At 38.8% G+C, this 19,053-nt stretch overlaps 1 protein-coding gene across 1 annotated transcript in view; it reads right to left on the reverse strand.

Annotated features, from left to right (window-relative positions):
* Positions 1 to 2,319: 2,319 nt before the first annotated feature.
* Positions 2,320 to 19,053, reverse strand: part of tmtc2a (transmembrane O-mannosyltransferase targeting cadherins 2a) — a 39,390-nt gene continuing 22,656 nt past the window's right edge. Inside the window, exons 2-12 of the mRNA XM_079816383.1 lie at positions 17,137 to 17,728; positions 11,909 to 12,734; positions 11,694 to 11,808; positions 10,851 to 10,936; positions 10,585 to 10,769; positions 10,349 to 10,427; positions 8,877 to 8,998; positions 6,106 to 6,187; positions 4,891 to 5,005; positions 4,704 to 4,767; positions 2,320 to 4,480 (exon numbers count right to left, since the gene is read on the reverse strand). Of these exons, the coding sequence (XP_079672509.1) occupies positions 4,301 to 4,480; positions 4,704 to 4,767; positions 4,891 to 5,005; positions 6,106 to 6,187; positions 8,877 to 8,998; positions 10,349 to 10,427; positions 10,585 to 10,769; positions 10,851 to 10,936; positions 11,694 to 11,808; positions 11,909 to 12,734; positions 17,137 to 17,728 (2,446 nt within the window). The 3' untranslated portion in view covers positions 2,320 to 4,300. The remainder of the gene's footprint in view (positions 4,481 to 4,703; positions 4,768 to 4,890; positions 5,006 to 6,105; positions 6,188 to 8,876; positions 8,999 to 10,348; positions 10,428 to 10,584; positions 10,770 to 10,850; positions 10,937 to 11,693; positions 11,809 to 11,908; positions 12,735 to 17,136; positions 17,729 to 19,053) is intronic.

The raw sequence follows: 19,053 nt of genomic DNA on the forward strand, positions 1-19,053 counted from the left end.
CTGTCGGACACACACCATTTCATCAGCCCAGAACGCAGCACAAGTTTCTTTTCTGTTCCTCTAAGACACTGAAGAAACTGGGTACTGTCAGCCCTCCTAAAGAGGAGAGCCCTAAAACTTTCCAATCAGGTTCATCATTACCTTATTAGACACAACAGAGGAAACCATCAAACAACTGCAGTGACAAATCAGAGGAGGCATTTATGATTTTCACCATATATATTAAAAATACGTCAGTTCTGAAAATAACTCCTCCTCCATATCAAGACACTTCAGTGAGGATGCACATACACATACATGCACATGCGCACACACACACCTGCCAGATGCAAAAAATAGTCACACATCATTTGGGAGACTTTGAAGATTTCAGAGAGAGGAAGCACTGCATGTAATATACAGCATCAGAACCAAACACCTGCTGATACAGACACTGATAGCGGCTGAATTCAAACATCATAATATGTAACAAACATATTTATGTTGAATATATATTTTATAAATATATATTTCTATTTACAGGACTATATAATTGTAATAATAACGACAAAACATAATTTCTGTCTCAAATTAAAGCTAAATTTGCAACCCTGTAACCCATTCTAGCATATATATATATTTTTTTTTAATAAATTTTAATGTTAGTTTTTAGAAAAGCCCACAGATCAATTGCAAATACAAAGGTTTTATTCACTATACACTATACAGCAAACAGAGAACCTAGCAGCCTTGGGCAATGGGCATGTGCATTCATTGTGACAATGCATTACTCACCCACAAGATGGCAGCAAAGCACTACTTCTAAATACAGGCAGACACGCCATATTTAAGACCTCAATGCAGGGAGGCCCAACCCTGAAGATCAACCTACCTGCAGAGTTCAGATCAAACCCTGATTCAACACACCTGTATGGCAAGCTGATTTAGCCTAAAATGTTCAATAAGAGAGCTCAGCATTTAAATTCTTACAAGTAACAATTATGATTGGAGAGCTCTCCAATTCAATTCTTACTCTTAACAATTCCAATTAGAGATCTACAAATGAATTTTTACTAGTCATAAGTAGGGTTGCCACCCGTCCCGTAAAATACGTAATCGTCCCGTATTTCCAAGCAAAATGACGCGTTCCGTTTCAAACCAATACGGGACGCGATTTGTTCCGTATTTTACACAGGTCCACACATAGTTCAATAAACACACAAAGATTTTGCAGTGTGGAGAATACTGATAGCAAATATAAACAAATCAATTTCACAATAAGTAGTACAGGAGCTCATTTGTGCGTGATTGCGTTTTAGCGGCTTTGTTGTCATAGCGGCGGAGTCTCGAGAACATGCGCTGTGCCGTGTGCCTGTAAACTTGCGCGTTTTTTAAAAAACATGTCGAGCTCGCGTCGCGTGCGTCCACCGTTTGAACGCAAGAGGATCTCCAGATATAGAGCTGAATATCAAAAAGTTATCAATGGGTCTGTCCAGTAACTCATGATGAACCTCAGACCAACTGCACACTTTATGAGAAGCATTTCAGTGTCTCAGACTGACTGACTTAAAGCAACAGCGGTGACAGACACATCTGTGCTTCTAAAGGTAGCCTATAGTTTTTTTTAATGGATAATATATTAATATAATATTCCATACATTATCAGAGCTTGGCAGACAGAATTATTATTTTTTAGACAGGTTAATTAATAGATTATAGCCTAATAAATGTTATTATTAATTTATAATTTAGCTACGCTATAATCAAACATAACCAATAATCCTGTCATAAAAAGTTTATAACATTAAAAAAATTATTTAGATAAAAATGGGACAAATAATTACATGATAATATAGTCATCATTTAAGTAAATTAATTAAAAGGCTTAAAGGGACAGTTCACCCAAAAATTCTGTCATAATTTTCTCACCCTCAAGTTGTTCCAAACATGTATACATTTCTTTGTTATGTTGAACACATAGGAAGATTACTATGGAAGTCAATGGTGCCCCCAACGAAGCCTGGTTACAAACATTCTTCAAAATATCTTCTTTTGTGTTCAGCAGAACAAAGAACCTCATACAGGTTTGGAACATCATGAGGGCGAGTAAATGATGACAGAATTTTCATTTTGGGCTGAACTGTCCCTTTAAAGTGCACCAAATAGGCTACTAAAAAGTTCTTTAGAAATAAATAAAATAATCAAATGTAAAATAATATAAAATGTGTTCTGTTGCAAGTTCACATACTTGATCTCATGTTTTCTTATGGTTTATTATTGAGCTGTCAAGTTGTCAATGTAGACAGAATCATTTCATGACGTGTTTTTTTTTTTTTTTTTGGTGGGGGGGTGGGGGGGGTTGTGAATGGGTGTCCCTTATTTTGCCCCACCCAAGGTGGCGACCCTAGTCATAAGTCTCTACTGACTTCCATCCATTTTTAAGTACAGAGCTCTACAATAGATTTGTTACTAGTAAGAATTCCAATTAGAGATCTCTACAATTTGATTCTTACTTGTAACCATTACCATTAGAGAGCTCTGTAATCCAAGTATAGTAACAATTACATTTAGACAGTCCCTCCAGGATTTCGCTGGACTTTTTTCAGATTTTTGCTGTGGCTTTTCTCAAAATTTGCGTCAATATTTGCGGCATTTCTTGTGTCGTTTTTTAAGGTAAGAATCTAACATTTTCATCACTTTCCTGACCTCAAGAACCATTGGGCGCTATACTTTCTAAAAGGAGAACATTGATAATTACTTAAAAATATAATTTCTACATTTTATTTCAAATATAACACCAAATAAAACAAAATCAATAAAACGTTATATTCCTGTTTCCCACAAACTGGCATGGTTTGTCTGTTTGTCAAACTGGCATGGTTATCAGGCCCTCTAGGGGGGTTGGGGGATATGTGCTCCCCCTTTAGAATTATTTTTATATTTTTAAGGTATCAATCAATTTAGTATACATTATGTATCAAATATGATTGTCTTTTGAGGAATGTTTTTTTGTTCATCTCTCAATCATCATTGTAGGCCTATTGCATTGAGTTGTGTTTAGTCCATTTCGGGGTTGTTTACAGAGTATTTGAGCCTTATGTAGCATACAGTTGATAAACTTTTTAACTTGATAAAGTTGATAAACCAAACAATGTCACTCAGAGCGTGCATGCTCGTGTGTGTGTGTGAAAGAGATGTGCGCTTAAAGGCATGAGCGGTGGTTGGCTGACAGATACATTGCCGAAGCAACGGCACAAACAGAAGTTGATTGATCGATTTAAGTTCGAAGTGGGCTTTCCTTTGGCTGAATGTGCGTTGTGATGACGCCATAAGACGCATAGGCCCAAAATATGCGGGAAATCTGTGGCAATTAAGAAAAATTACGGTTAGACAATTACGGCTAGTAACCCTGGAAACATTTTAAGCTAAAATGGCTTGCCATACACCTGTCTGTAATTATCAAGTGCTCCTGAAGATCTTTAACCCTGAGCAAACACATCTGAACCAGCAAATTGAGCTGAACTTTGCAGGAAAGTAGATCTCCAGGAACAGGATTTGGCACCCTTGCTGTAATGTGTTACACTTCCAATAGACAGAGGGCAGCAAAACATCCATAATACGAGCTGATAAGCATCTCATCCTTGACAGGAGAGCGTCTCAATGTTGAACGCTTACTGGAACAGAAATTGTTAGGTTATTTCTTATAATAAAAATGCTGAATGATTTTTTGTCAAACCGACATTTTATTGTAGTAAAATGTTTTGGCAAAAAAGTCTGATTAAACAAATGAAGCTCAATGGCAGTCAGCAACATAGTGCTTCATAATAAATTCAGCGCTGAGTGTTGAGAGATTTTAAGTTATATTGACAACCATTACAAGGGACAAATCGCTGATTTATCAACAATAAATTAAGAAGAGACATTTTGAATATCTGCATAATGACAATATATGACACTTCAGTTGGTATAAGTTACCGGTGACATGTTTAGCCTTCTGTTTACACAAGACAGTTCATCCTGGTCACTGCTCTCAGAAGAATACAATCCAGTTTGTTGCAAACACCTCCACTCCTGTGTGTGTGAGAAGAACAATTCAGAGGCTATTACACTCCAGTGCACTTTACTGTTCTCTTACACTATTTACTGTTCAATACAGAACTTCACAGAGGCTCCATCTTCACTCCCAACCTCTAGACCAGTTCAAGTTTTAACCAGTTCCACCAACATCTGTCCACAGTAAGGGCTGAATAACCAGAGAAATCCATCTCAAATAAGATCAGACGTCCACAGATGAAATATCTGCAGAGGTTACAGCAGCAAATCAGGTTCCGGCAGCTCGCAGACCCTGTTTCTGCATGACATTCCAGAGTTTGTGGAGGTTGGACTGAGTGATGAGGTCGTCTGGTTTGAGCTGCAGTGCGAGGAGGTAGTTGCTCTCAGCTTCCTTCAGCTTTCCATTAAGGTGGAGGATGGCTCCGAGATTCATCAGAGCTGCTGGATGCTGGGAGAATGAGAAAAGCAGACACAAAAAGAGTGAATCTTGGATGGTTATAGAATTAGGTAAGAAAAAGAATTACATTCTAAAAGAGCTGATGCAACCAATATGATGGAAGACAAATCTGAAGTTTGTAATTAATGCATATAGAAGATTCAATAATTGTGCATGGTTACTTCGAACAAAAATATCTATAACATCTAACAAAGTGGCTGAAGAAGGTACTTACATCAGGTCTTAAATCAGCTGCCTTCCCATAATACCTTTCAGCTGCCTCATTCAGACTGGCCTGTCTGTGGACAAACACACATATTACTAGAACCTAGAAGTTATTATGAATATTATTGAGTGTTGGCCCAAGCAAATAGCTTCGTAAATACTAGTGCTTCTAAATACAATGTTTGACAGACACACACCTGAGCATATGAGCAGCGCTGAACACCACGTCAAACTCAGAAGTGTCCAGCTCTGCAGCTTTCTGAGCCATTACTGCTGCCTCTCCCAGACGAGACTCTTCCAACAGAAACTGGCCTGAGAGAGAGAGAGAGAGAGAGAGAGAGAGAGTGAGAGAGAGAGAGAGAAAGACGGAGGAGATCACATGATGGAAATCATCTCAAACACAGCAGGCCAGAAGCAGTCGAAGATCAGATATGCAGAACACGCAGCCAAAATAAGAGAGACACAAAGGCAAAGAGGGTGAGAGTAGAGGATGAAGGAGGACATGAGGCACAATGAACCTCTGCTGAAGTTTATTGAATGTATATTTTTATATATATATAAATTTCATACAAATATACAGTATATACTATATTGTCCAGAGTTGGCCCACCCTTTGCAGCTATAACAGCTTCAAACAGCTTGTGTTTATGAGTTTATTCTTCTAGAAGCGCATTTGTGAGGTCAGGCACTGATGTTGGACGAGAAGGCCTGGCTCGAGGTCTCTGCTCTAATCCATCTCAAAGGTGTTCTATCGGGTTGAGGTCAGGACTCTGTGCAGGCCAGTCAAGTTCATCCACACCAAACTCACTCATCCATGTCTTTATGGACCTTGCTTTGAGCACTGGTGCGCAATCATGTTGGAACAGAAAGGGGCCAAACTGTTCCCACAAAGTTGGGAGCATGAGTTTGTCCAAAATGTCTTGGTATGCTGAAGCATTAAGAGTTCCTTTCACTGTAACTAAGGGGCCAAGTCCTGAAAAACAACCCCCACACCATAATCCCCCTCCACCAAACTTTACACTTGGCACAATGCAGTCAGGCAAGTACCGTTCTCCTGGCAACCACTAAACCCAGACTCGTCCATTGGATTGCCAGACCGAGAAGTTCGTCACTCCAGAGAACATGTCTCCACTGCTCTAGAGTCCAGTAAGGCGTGTTTCTTTTTTAATAATAATAATATAATAATAATTATATTAAACAAATAATTTTAATAAATAAATAATATTATAATAATATAATTTACTATATATTCTTATTAAAAAATATTAAATATTTTTTTGTTAAATTCATTAATAATAGTTGTAAATAAATAAACAAATAAAGGCCATATTTAAGGAAGATGCTATGAAATAAAATTAAGTAATTTGAGCATTTGATCAATAACATTAGAAGAGAATCTAATCAGATCGTACCGTAATGCATATAGCAGTTTCCTCTAGCTGGATCCAGCTCTATTGCCTTCAGGAAGTAATGCTCTGCTTCAAACTTCTGTCCCTGTGGAGAAATTATGAAATAATTACATCTTGACCCTCCGTTACTAAGAAAAGGACATAGTCGTAACCGGATCCTTTAAATTTGCGCCATATATGATGTTAGATGTTATCAAAGTGTGGGAAAGTACACTTGTGTGAGCGTTTCTCCATGTTGATGTGCAATTGTCTCACTTTCTTTACGGCTCAGTGCTGATTGCTTCCATGTTGGGTGTTACCTTTGCGAACGTTCTTGTCATGAGCAGCAAGGTTATATTAGGCTTGCTTCACTGAACAGTTTTGTGGCAAACACTTCAGATAAGTGGATAAAGAAATACCTTGGAAAGCTGTAGCATTTCATGCTCTCCTTGGCTACAGCTCCTGATAAGCATTCAACTATGTCCAAGAGCGTTTATCAAATGTATAGGCCTATAATATTTGAAGTCAAGGTTTCAAAAACCGCTAAATAGCTGCAGATTTGAATCCAAAAGAGTAAATACAAAACAAGCTATTGTTTTAGCCCCAGACCTCGATTTAATCTGTTGACTAAAGCGTTAAATGAGCTTTTCGAGGACATATTTTCAATGTAAAACACACCTTAGCACCTTCAAGTTCAAAAACAGACTGCTCAACTCTATGCAAGGCTAAACAGAAAAGGAAACAGCAGCTGAATCTTTACGTTTTGGAGGTATATCATGACATAACTTCAGTCATTTGTCTGATGCTGTTCTGACCGTCTGACACAGACTAACCCAGCTAATACGCCCACAGTTCTTCGACAGGTGGTCAAAAGTTCACCAATAACCTGTTTTCAAGGAAAGAGTAATTGAATTAAGCACGGTGCTTGAGGGGTAATAACCGTTTTTAATCTATGTGTATTAAGTGGACAGGTCAGGTGGGGGTTGGTGGTGGGAGGGAGGGATTTTAAAGTGAGCAAACAGGTTTGAGGCAACAGCCTGGACTCTTGACCAGCCGTGCCGAGACACAAACCCAAATCAGATTAGGAGGAGGATATGAGATATCACGTCCTGAGGGGGATGCAGCTGCTCGACCTTTCTTCATCACCCCTCTCCATTTACATCATGGTGGTCAGAGAGGAAAATATCACAGCAAGGGTTATTTCTAATGCAGGGAGAGATGGGTAGTGAAAGGGGTGGAATAACATTTTTTACTATCAACAAAATGTTGATGTCAGAGACGTTTTTGTGTCAACGTTCCTCTCAAGGACAAAGCAATTATTTCTTTCCTCAGCACTGGGAGTCTCATGAAGGGTCATCTGTTGCTCAAATGATTTTAATAACCAGATATCTTTGGATACTTCTTTCCACTTGATCTCCCCATTTGTAGTTCAAAATCAAACTGAACTGATTTAATATTTATTACGCTTTCACAAATCAGGTTTTTACAGTCATACTGAACATTTAATAGCAACCACAAAGCATCAAAAATACAGCAGCAAAAGTCTGAGACCACTAGTGAAAATGCTTTTTTACCTAAATAATAATAATTTATTTATTTATATATATATATAAATGTGTATGTGGTGGGCATAGATTCATTTTTTTAATCTAGTTTAATCTCACTGTAATCTTGGAATTAATCTAGATTAAAATGGCTCATTTGAATTCTGCCGAAGGCATTCAGAATATGTGTGCTCGTAAGTGATCCTTTGTCTTTTTGTAGTTTGAATAATAAATAACTTCTGTCCCTTTAAGACCTGACGCACGCATGGATCCCAAACACTGTTCCTGTGAGCTGGTTACGACTGTGTTTATGTTAAAACTCACCAAGATGGGCATTGAGACATTTTTGAGTGTATTTGACCATTTATAAGATGGAAAAAGGAGCACATTTTTGCACTTCTGTCTCAGAGGCGGCTTTATTACAGTATGTGTGTGTGCGCTTCAGATGCAAGCGCGAAATCTGCGGGAAATAGTAGAATTAATGTTATGTGCAACCCCACGCGAAATTCAGACAGGTCACACCAACACTAACACGCTGTCATGAGGAAAAATCCAGCAGAACACCCGTTCGCAATGTTCAGAGGATTAAACGGACTGAATGAGAGGCGGGTGTGTGTCAACTCGCTGTCGGTCGGAGAGGAGAGGAGAGCGCAGCTGATATCGATACTTTAGAAAATGAGTATCGTATCGTTTCAGATATTTCAGTATCGATACATAGCGAAATATCAATATTTTTGACAACACTAGTAGTCATACACACAGGTTCGAAGACTCGTTCTCTCGCCCCCTACAGTGCAATAAGGCTAGGTATACATCCGCGCTAAAATATCAAGGTGAAAGTCATCATAGCTTGCGTAGTATAGACCCAGCTCTTTGAGAATAGATTAACGGCAATATTTTTTTTATTGCCCGATAAGAGTCTCACGTTAACGCAGTTAACGCCGATAATGGTCCACCACTAATATAAATATATATATATATATAATTTAGGCAAAATAGACTAGTGGTATATTATTATTATGGATGGATAGATGGATGGATGGATGGATGGATGGATGGATGGATGGACGGATGAATGGATTCATGGATAAACAAACAAATAAATAAACAATTGTCATAATGTTTGTTTGTTTTGTTGATTTTCAAAATCTTATTTATTTGAGGATTCAATTTTGAAAGTTTTTCAATGAGGTCGGAAGAAAAGCTCACAAATACAAAAAGGGTAATAATGTACTTGTCAGGTTGACTCACCTTGATAGACAGCAGTTTTCCATAGGTCAGATGGGCAGGAACATGGTCGGGTTTGGCCTTCAGTGACTCCCTGTACCAGTGTCCCGCCTCCTCTAGATTATTCAGCCTCATATACGCCTCACCTGTGGGCCAAAGTCAGAAGGACATCTAAAATTACCTAGCATTCCCTGTACTTCACGCCAACAAATCAAATGCAGGGAATAGCATATGTCACAGGATTAGTTTGAGGAGAGAATTTCCAAATGTGCTTATAGTTGATTCGCAGACATAAAATCTTCAGGAGCACTATGTATAAAATTTAGGGAGAAAAAATTTCTAAACTGCCTGATGTCCCAAAAACAATAGTCCATCATGGTATGAGACTGATAAAGACAGCTGTGGTCTTCTTCATACAATCTTAATAGAGTGACACAGAGACCATAAGTGCAAGCTTTCAAAAGACTACAAGTTATACTTGCTATACTAAGGTAATGGGTTTGATTCCAATGAAACGCATATACTAATAAGATGTACACCTTGAATGGACTCTAAAGTCACTTTGGAAGCATCTGCCAAAGGCATAAATGTAAACTCATCACATATCCGGATACTGATTCAGTAATGCAAGGACACATTATCTATGTATCAGATTCCAGTCACATCTCCAGACGCCTGTTTTCATCCTAACAGGAGTAGAGGAGGAGTGTTGTGGCATAATACAGCAAAGAAAAAAATAATTGGGGATGGTTTTACAAATAAAGCTTTATTTTACTTCACCTTCATTTTTATAGTGCTTTATACAATAGAAATTGTTTCAAAGCAGCCTCACGGTAATAAACAGGTAAGTTACAGAATTAATGATGCAGACTTCATCAAATATGAAATATGAGACATTCGAATTCTGCTGTAAAGCACCTGTAGCAAAATAGTGACATTAAAGTGAGTTGTAGAACACTAAAACATATTTTAGGTCATATTTTAAGTTTGAAATGGAGCTAGAGAGTTTGATGAGGTTTAACTAGGATATTAAATAGGAGGGAAAAACTAAAAAAAAATCTCAAAAGGTTGGATGGATGGGAAGGACGGGATGGGATAGACAGAACGAGCATTAATAAATTTACATTTAACATATTGTGATTCCACTGAAAAAAAAATACTTGTAATCAGACTACAGTTACTTTTTTATTGATTACATGATTACATGTTATTCTCTACCTAATTCTACCTACTTCTTTTTTATCTTTTAAATGTCTCTTCCTAAAAATGTCTACTGCTCAAATCAATGTGATAAATAAGTTAACAGTAATCCAAAAGTAGTCAGATTATATTACCTTAAATATGTAATGTAATGGATTACATGACTAACTACAATGTAATTTGTAATCAGTAACTGATTATATTTTCCAAGTAATCTACCCATCTCTGCTGGTAAGTCTCAAATATTTTGCAAAAAATAAATATGAATGCACTTCAACTGAGAAATAAACACTGACCCATCATGTTGTACAAACTCTGCGGTGCGAACTGTCGTGGCATCTTTTGCACAGCCTCTTTATAAATGGTCAGCGCCTCCTATAGATGACAAACAAAAACAACCTGTAATAATGTGACAAAAGGAACTGTAGAGTGTGAACAACCAACAATTCATAGAAGAACATCATTACATCCATCAAAACTGGGTTATGCATGCAGATTTCAATGAATACTGAATAAATGAGCGGAGCTGTACCTCATGCTGGCCCTGCTCATGAAGCAGCTTTCCCAGGTTGTACAAGCAGCTGGTGACGGAGCTCTTGTGGGCGTGAGGGTCCTTAAGGTTTTCATCGGGGATGTCTGCGCAAGTGTGGAAAGTGCGCTTGGCCTCTTCGATATTACCCTGGGAGACCAGGATGATGCCCACGTTCAAGTATGCAGCTGTGAAAAACAGGACACAACAATAGACTCACTCTGATGGTCAAAAGGGCGAAATAAGTGAAACTGAAGAGCTGAACTCACAGGCCAGAGTCGGTCTGCTCCCAATGGCCAGTTTATAGTAATGGAGAGCTTCAGAGAATCGCTCGCTCTCCTGTAGCAGCAAACCACTGGATGAAATTAAAGCACACAAAAGGTTTTAAGTTTGAGAAATGATATGTGAAGTCATCTGAACATGAGTTTGTGCGAGGACCAGAATGTGACAATGAAACATTGAGGTGTCTGCTCCTCTCCAGGTTTAATTAGTGTTAGAGGTGTCTCAAGCTTCCCCTTAAGCCTGCAAATCAGGACTAATGAAATCCCAGTGTCACACACACACACGCCCTGAGGGAGAGATATGGCTAACACTTCCACTGCTTCTCAACCTCCCACTCTAGTTGTCTGAATGCCAAGTATGTCTTCCCCCCACAAAGTATGTATTACTTTTTTCTTCTTCTTCTTCATTTTGGAGCCATCTTTATCAGAATTAAATGCACTATTGTGTTAAAAATGAATTATATAATGGCACATATCCAATATTTTGGTACATTTGTTAACGTCTGCTGCCCTGCAAAAGTCGTGTTCATTGGATTATGTCAGTTTCCATGGAAAACTGGCTCAGATAAAGTGCTGTATGACCTTGACAAAACCAACACTCCAAATGTTGTCCTCTGAACAGAAAACACTACGCAAAAAACAGTGAGAGAGCCATCTAATCAGCTCTTTGTTTGCTTACTCAGAAAGGTTCTAAAAAAAGGATTATTTAATTTCAAAACATCTTGGTTTGATACTATTTTTCATTATTATTTAATGCAACAACATTCAGACATTTTAAGTGTGGCCTAGGAAGAGAAAGAAAGAAAAACATATCAAAGTGTATGTACTCACAGGTTGTAAAGCATATCTGCCATATTGCCCCGGTAATAAAGAGCATTTCTATATGCTCTCTCTGCCTCCGCCATCTTTCCCTGGTTCTTCAAGACGTTACCCAGGTTACCCCAAGCTGAGATAAACAAGTTAAAGAAATTTTACTTCAGCATTTATCTCGGTCGCATCTATCACATTATTTCTGATATTGCAGAATACAAGTTCTGTAAACCCACCTTTTGCAGGGTTTACAGCAATGCCAGACCTGTACAGCATCTCCTCGCTCTGCCAGTCCTGGTTCCTCCTCACAGTCTTCAGGCTGTAGAGAAGCACCAAGACTGTGGCACAGCTCAGCAGGAGAGCTCTAGAGCATCTCGACCTACAGTGCATGAACATGCTCCTAAACCCGATAGTCACGAGCAGACAGAAGCCCATACTGGGGATGTACAGCACTCGCTCGGCCACTACAAAACCCACGTAGAACAACATGTTAGTGGCTGGGAGGAAGGGCAAAACTAGCAGCCCGAGGGAAAAGACCACCACGTTTTCCGTGGCTGGGAACGATTTGTGAGGGGTTTTGAGAGGTTTGTGATAACCATTTATTTTAGGCGAGTCCCTGTAGTGATTTTCATTGTGATTATGACTGTATCCATTAGTTGCAGACTTTCCATTGCTCATATATGATTTTCCATTGGTTTCACTGATTTTCGTGGACTGTAGCAGTGGGCTTCTCAGGCCAAACCATGCCAGGAAAGCAAATCCTGAGTAAAACATAACTGACTGTAGGTTCCTCCAATCACCGATGGTTCTGAGCAGAGGAACGGCATCCATTGACCAATCAAAGCTGAGTTTGTCAGGACAGAGGAGGAGCCAGGCATTGACAGCTGGCAGATACAGGAACGTAAGTGCTCTGGTCAGGAAGTGAGGTGAGTCGGCTGCTGGGTTGTCCGAGTTGGAGAAGTTTGGCGGCTTGTTGCCCATCCAGTAAAATCGAGCTGCGAGCAAAATTATTCCCCAACCAACCAGCCAGGCTAAACTGACCAACAAGTTCATGTTCCTCCTCTGGAAATGAAGAGAACAACAGGGATCAGTCAGTTCACACTCTTATATTACTTATACATTCTGACTTATTTCATTTGTACATTAACAATGTTTAACAGTGGACATACATTCATAACACAACATTTTTTTTTTGTAATTAAAATTCCCACCACATTGTAATTTCCACCACATCTAAATGTTATGTATTATGTTTAATAGCGTTTTGAGATGGAAATGATGGTCAACATTATATTAACATTAATATAATGGAATAAACGCCCAACTATTTTGTCTTTATTAGTCTATTCTAATATGTTAAGGCTAATTTCAAAGCTAGCATTTTATGCATCATAAGTAGGCCACAATAGCATAATCTAGACAAAATTCCCACTTGATTGGGAATAAAAATAAAATAAAAATAATATACTCACAACTGACATTTATCTTGATTTGTTCAAGCATGCTCTTCACTAACACTGTTGTTGCTTTGTAAATATTAAATGTTATGTTTTACATTGATGTCACTGTTTGTTTACCATCATTTTACATATGTAAACTCATATTTTAAGGATTGAACAGTTTAGGATTTAAAGTCTGAGTCAAAAAACATGAAAAGTAGGCTTGTTAAAAAGTTCCTAAGACTGGTTAAGACCATGTAACACATTTTAAAAAATATGTATTTTATTTCCAAATAAAATAGATAAAAGACATCATCCATTGGTGAATAAAAGCAACAGAAGAAAAAAAAAATCCCTTTTGCATTTATACTGCATACTACATACTTAACAGTCCTCGGAGTGAAAGAGAAAAATCTTTTCTTGTGTAATTGCCTCTTTGGGCACAGCATGACTATTGACAGAGTGCATTCTGGGGAAGTCGGGCTCAAAGACTGGGGAAATTAGATGCCACAAATATCGATTCATTTATTTCACACACAATGGGTCACAAACTTATGGACTAAAGCCACGATAGATCCTCTGCTTCCACTGAGCGTGACACTTCAATCTACGGTTCAGATATGGTTGAACTGAATGAGCTCTATTTCATCACCTGTTTTTTGTTCTTGCTTTTTTGTAGGCCTACCAAACTGTAAAATCAATCTTAAATTGGAAATACCATAATTGCCTTAGAGCGAAGATCTGAAGGACAATCATTTTTCAATCATTTCATGTTTCAGTAACTAAACAAATACAACTCAAGCATAAAACGCAACAAATGACCTCTTCAAAATACAAACAGAAATAGTCAGGGCGCTGGAGGATGTTGATGAACTGAACTCATTATGCTGCAGTTCTTTAAGAGGACAAAGGAGTAGTTCACTGCACTCATAATGAGGACGGTTGTAGGTTTACAGTGTTCTCCATTGGGAAACCATCCAAATCTAATCGGGAATCTTTCAGTGTTTTTTTCTCCTACATCAAGAAAATGTAGGAGAATCATATAATATCTAGACCAGTAAACCAACTGCAGTCTAAACATTACACCGATCATGCATCTTAAAGGTATTTAAGGAAATGTGAAATCCACAGCATCATTTCACAGCTGAATTTCCTGTCACGGCATAAATGCCACCACATTAATCAAATTGTTGACTGTTTACGAGCAAATCTTCCCACATGCACGGCATGAAGACAAATGAGCCAAGATATTGTGTGTGTCACCGCTGAATTACCTTAAATTGACTACGAAGCATTTCTTGTGATGCTTGAAAGATTCATTCAATTCTAATCAGACCTCCAACTTTTTGCATTTTCTTTTTGCCAATTCTGATTTTAAGAATGAAGACCAATTCAGATTACAGTATGTCACTTCTCAGACATTCCACAGCCAGCAAACATGTTCAATCGGCAAAAACAAGTGCCAACCAAAACCAGACGAAGTGCCTGTTGCTAAATGTTGGTGCAGTGTGAATTGGACTTAAGACAGGTTGACTGGTGGTTTTGGAGATCCAGCACTAGACCAGCAGCCACGTGCACCACTGCTATGCAGAAAAAGGGCAGAACGCATTCCAGACAATCACCCCGAGCTTATCTCATCTCAGCCCGATTAGAAAGCAAATGGGATGAAAAATTGCCCTCTATCTGCATTGTGCGCTCGTATGGCCAACCTCAAAACTAATCTACAGCGTATTGTTTTAGACTCGCACCTCATTCAGCTCAAATCAAAGCAATATCCTATATCAGGGGTGTTTGTAGCCTCTAGAATATCAATGAGGGCACCCTATCTGTTTTCATTACCCAGATACGCATTCATTACCGCATGAATGTAAAGTCTGAGACGCGTGGCATATATGCAAAGTCAGTGCCTCATTGTTCAAAAACCATCCTTTGGGATCTTTTATTGTTGACCATTCCTTCTGCATTTAATGAGGCCCCTGTGAAGCACAGAAAGCCAATGAGCCGATTTTCCACCAGGGGAATAAGAGTAAACGAGAAAGTGCTTTGATAAAGAGAAAGAGAGGAAGTGAGGGCATGGTTTCCTCTCTTCTCCCTCATCCTCCTTTTCTCTCCCTCTGTTTGCGTTCCCATGCGCTCGTGGCCGTCTGGAGAGTTTGTAATCTCTCGCTGTCGCCCCTCTCGCGCACCTCACGATTACCAGCAAGAAAAGCCGGAGACACGGGCAGAGAGGCCATGATAAAGAGCCCAGATGTGCCGCGGGATTGGCATCTGTGTACAGAGTCTGGACTGGTAAGATTACTCTTACATTATTGTCTGAAATAGGGTGGAGGAGAGCTGCAAAAATGCCCATTTATCATCATATTGATAAAAAGGTACATTTAAAGATTAGCGCTGCATATTATACCGAATAGATCATAGGGTGTAAGTGTGATAATTCAAACAAAATCATTGTACAGCTAAATGGAATTAAATGTACAGTATTACTACAGTTAATGGCATTTGCCATCATGTAATACTTGCCATTGGTCTGTTTAATAGGGTAAGTCATCTTAACAGGTTAGGACACAGTAAAATACCCCTTTAATATGAAAACTTAAAGTAAAAACTATTTTCAAGGTTTGCATAGACACTTGACATTTTCCAAAACATTAAAAGTAATACTTAAAGTAAAGTAGGCTACCTTAAGTAATACTCAAACAAAATAAGCAGGGGGTATTATATACACTCTAAAAAATGCGGGGTTAAAAAAGAACCCAAGTTGGGTTGAAAATGGACTAACCCAGCAATTGGGTTGTTTTAACCCAGCAGTTGGGTTGTTTTAAGCAAACATTTAACCCAACCGCTGGGTTAAAACAACCCAAATGCTGGGTTAAAACAACCCAATTGCTGGGTTAGTCCATTTTCAACCCAACTTGGGTTATTTTTAACCCAGCATTTTTTAGAGTGTAGTGATTATTAGCATGGCATTCCAATTTTGTTGATTTCTTTGCTAAGTTCAGCCCTCTATAATCTAAAATAACACCCAATTTTAGGGGCGGTAATACGCCTCCAAAAGTGTTCCAAAGTTCATGTTATTGATATCTGGAGAAATACTTTCTTCTTTCTTCCTTGGTATCAAATATATGGCCAAATTTCCATGATTAAACATTTAAGCAGACAGCAGAATTAATTAAATTTGATATAATCACGACAAAAGGAAGTGGCTTTCCCAGTACCTGTGAAAATCATTCAAACATAGTGATGATGCAAAATAAATATTTTAAGTTCCCACACGTTCATGTAAAGTCACACAGATATCAGTGTTTTAGAAATGTCCTGCACCTTAGATGAAATTAATAATAGGACTGATTTAACAATATATATTATGCCCCCCAGCTCATTTTAGCTCGATTTATCATAGTGTAACGTTATAATAAAACTTAAGACAGTCTCTTAAACATTTAATAACTTATTTTCTAGGGTAAAGGCCTGTTCACACCAAGAACGATAACCGTAAAGATAACTATAACAATAAGAATATTAGCATCCACACCAGCACATGATAACGTTCTGTTTATTTTAAGGACGCTGCAGTTTTGTCGTCTGTCAAATGCTCAAACTGGATTCTGATTGGCTGTCAATGTTTTTATCGTTCATCAGCTGAAAAAAAAAATATTCTGAAAGTAATTCAAATGATATTGTTTCTCTGTGCCGTTATCCTTATCATTGTGGTGTGGACTTTTTTATATTTAGAACTATACCTTTAAATTGTAGTTACATCACTTGGTGTGAACAGGCCTTTATTCTCAGATTTTCCTGCATTACAAAAATACAGGTTTTCCAGGATGGATAGGAACTCTGAGTTTCTGGTATTCAAGCTTTACTCTGAAATACATTTTAAATTAAACTCCGGGTTTATGTTAGTATTTTTATAAGGTTATATTTGGCCGGTTAAGTATCAGGACCTTGTTTCTACCACATTGGTGACCCTGTTGCATTTTCCCTTGAACTTGGAGCAGATCCACATAACGAGAATCAGATCTCACCTTCAGCACCATCATTACTGCTTGCCGGAATCGCAGGCGATGCACAACACAGAGATCATAAACGGCTGAAACGGCCAGAACAGTCACTCCCTGCTCCTTCCACAGCAAGGCCGCCGCAGCAGCACCCAGACTCCCGGCCAGCCACAGCACTGCCCGCCATACAACCCGGCTCGAGTGCGTTGGGTTGGGCCTGAGACAGCAGTACTGGGTGTAACAGAGCAGGGATAATAAGAAACAAAACGCTGCTCCCACATCTGCTCGCCCCACCACCCCAGCCACCGCTTCGGTGTGTATGGGATGAGAGGCGAAGAGCAGTCCTGCCAGCAGGCTCCACGGTCCTCCACCCAGTAGAAGACGACAAAATGCAGTGAAGAGTGCAGTGACACAGCAGTGCAGGCCCACGTTGAACAGGTGGTAGCCCCGGGGGTCCAGGCCACCCAGGACATAGTTGAGGCGGAAAGAGAGGGTGCAAAGGGGGCGGAAAGACTTGTGGCTGCCGCTGTGAGTGAGCAGAGTGCCCCAGAAGTCATCGTACAGGATGTTTGTCCATGGAGTGTCCGGTAGGAGGTCCTGGTTGGTTTTGATTGCTCGGCTAAAGAAGATGGAGAGAGAATAAAGAGGTAACATGAAAAATGGGTGCCGTATTGCATGAAAAAGGCATGAGATTTCTCTGCCACATGCACATTTTTAATTGACTGACAGCCCTATTTATAACATAATTATTGGAGGATGCCACCAAACCCAACATCAAACCTCTTTACAGTTTTAAAGACAGTATCTCACTCCATTAATCCGTCTATAACACATATACTTCACAAACAGTAGCATGAAAGATTTCTGTTATTTGACCAAATCATCACTTGAATCTCAACACTATTGCCAGTGATCTTGATGTATTTCACAGTGCATTAAATAAAGCCATCACTATCCTGCTGTCCGGAGAGTGACCGTAGCACAATATATGCGCTTTCTTAATGTGTTCGCCAGTTTAATGTATTCTTTTCATTCGTGATTGGCATTGAGGTGGGAGAGGAGCTGATTTAAATATTTAAATTTCAAATGATTTCCAAAGGGCAAGATTGAGACGCAAGGCCGCAGGGAAATTAACACTCAGAGCTCAGAGTACAAAAGAATGAAAAGTGAGGCGAAACTAGTTTTATATATATTTAAAATAAATAAATAAAATAAAACAAAATAAAGCCAGAAGGGAAATCTTACAATAGCTAGAAGGAAGTAATGTGGAGTGCAATACACATTTAACAAAAATAAATTAAAATAATGAACAATTACCCAAGAAAAAAAACGTAGAATAATACTTTTTCAGTCTGTGTTTTAGTGGCAGTTAATACATCAGGCCCTCAGCACAAGTGGGCCAGTTTCCTGTGACCCATATCTCTGTCTATAGAGTTCTCTGTGACTCAATGAGAAAGCCTGCACTTGTTTTTAACTCAGGAAACACAATGCTGGGAAAATGAAGAGATCCATGGCTGCCATCACGCTATGACCCCTGCAGTGAGAGCTCAACTTAGTACAATGATCATCGCATGTCAGATGCTGCATACCACAAACTTTTTGCTTTGACAATATAAAAGTAAATCATTTAATTTTACAAAAATATTACTATAACACAACATCACTCTTAATATTTTCCTCGTCACATTCCGCAAGCATCTGCATTGCCCTTTGTGCATTTCCACATTATAAATGGACCACAGTGTTTGCAAACAATTGTACATTATTAGCACTTATCTGGATTTATGTAGTTGCTTATGTTGTGTGTATATCTGTTTAGAAGGTAATCTTGTTGTAACTGGGCCACGGCAAATCAGATTACTGTGAATATAGTTTGGTCCATTAAGAGCAGCTTTACTCTGAGGTCATGACTGAAGGTATTAGCAAATATTATGTACTGCTCTA

The sequence above is a fragment of the Gobio gobio genome, assembly GCF_949357685.1.
Source record: "Gobio gobio genome assembly, chromosome: 5".
NCBI classification, from domain to species: Eukaryota; Metazoa; Chordata; class Actinopteri; order Cypriniformes; family Gobionidae; genus Gobio; species Gobio gobio.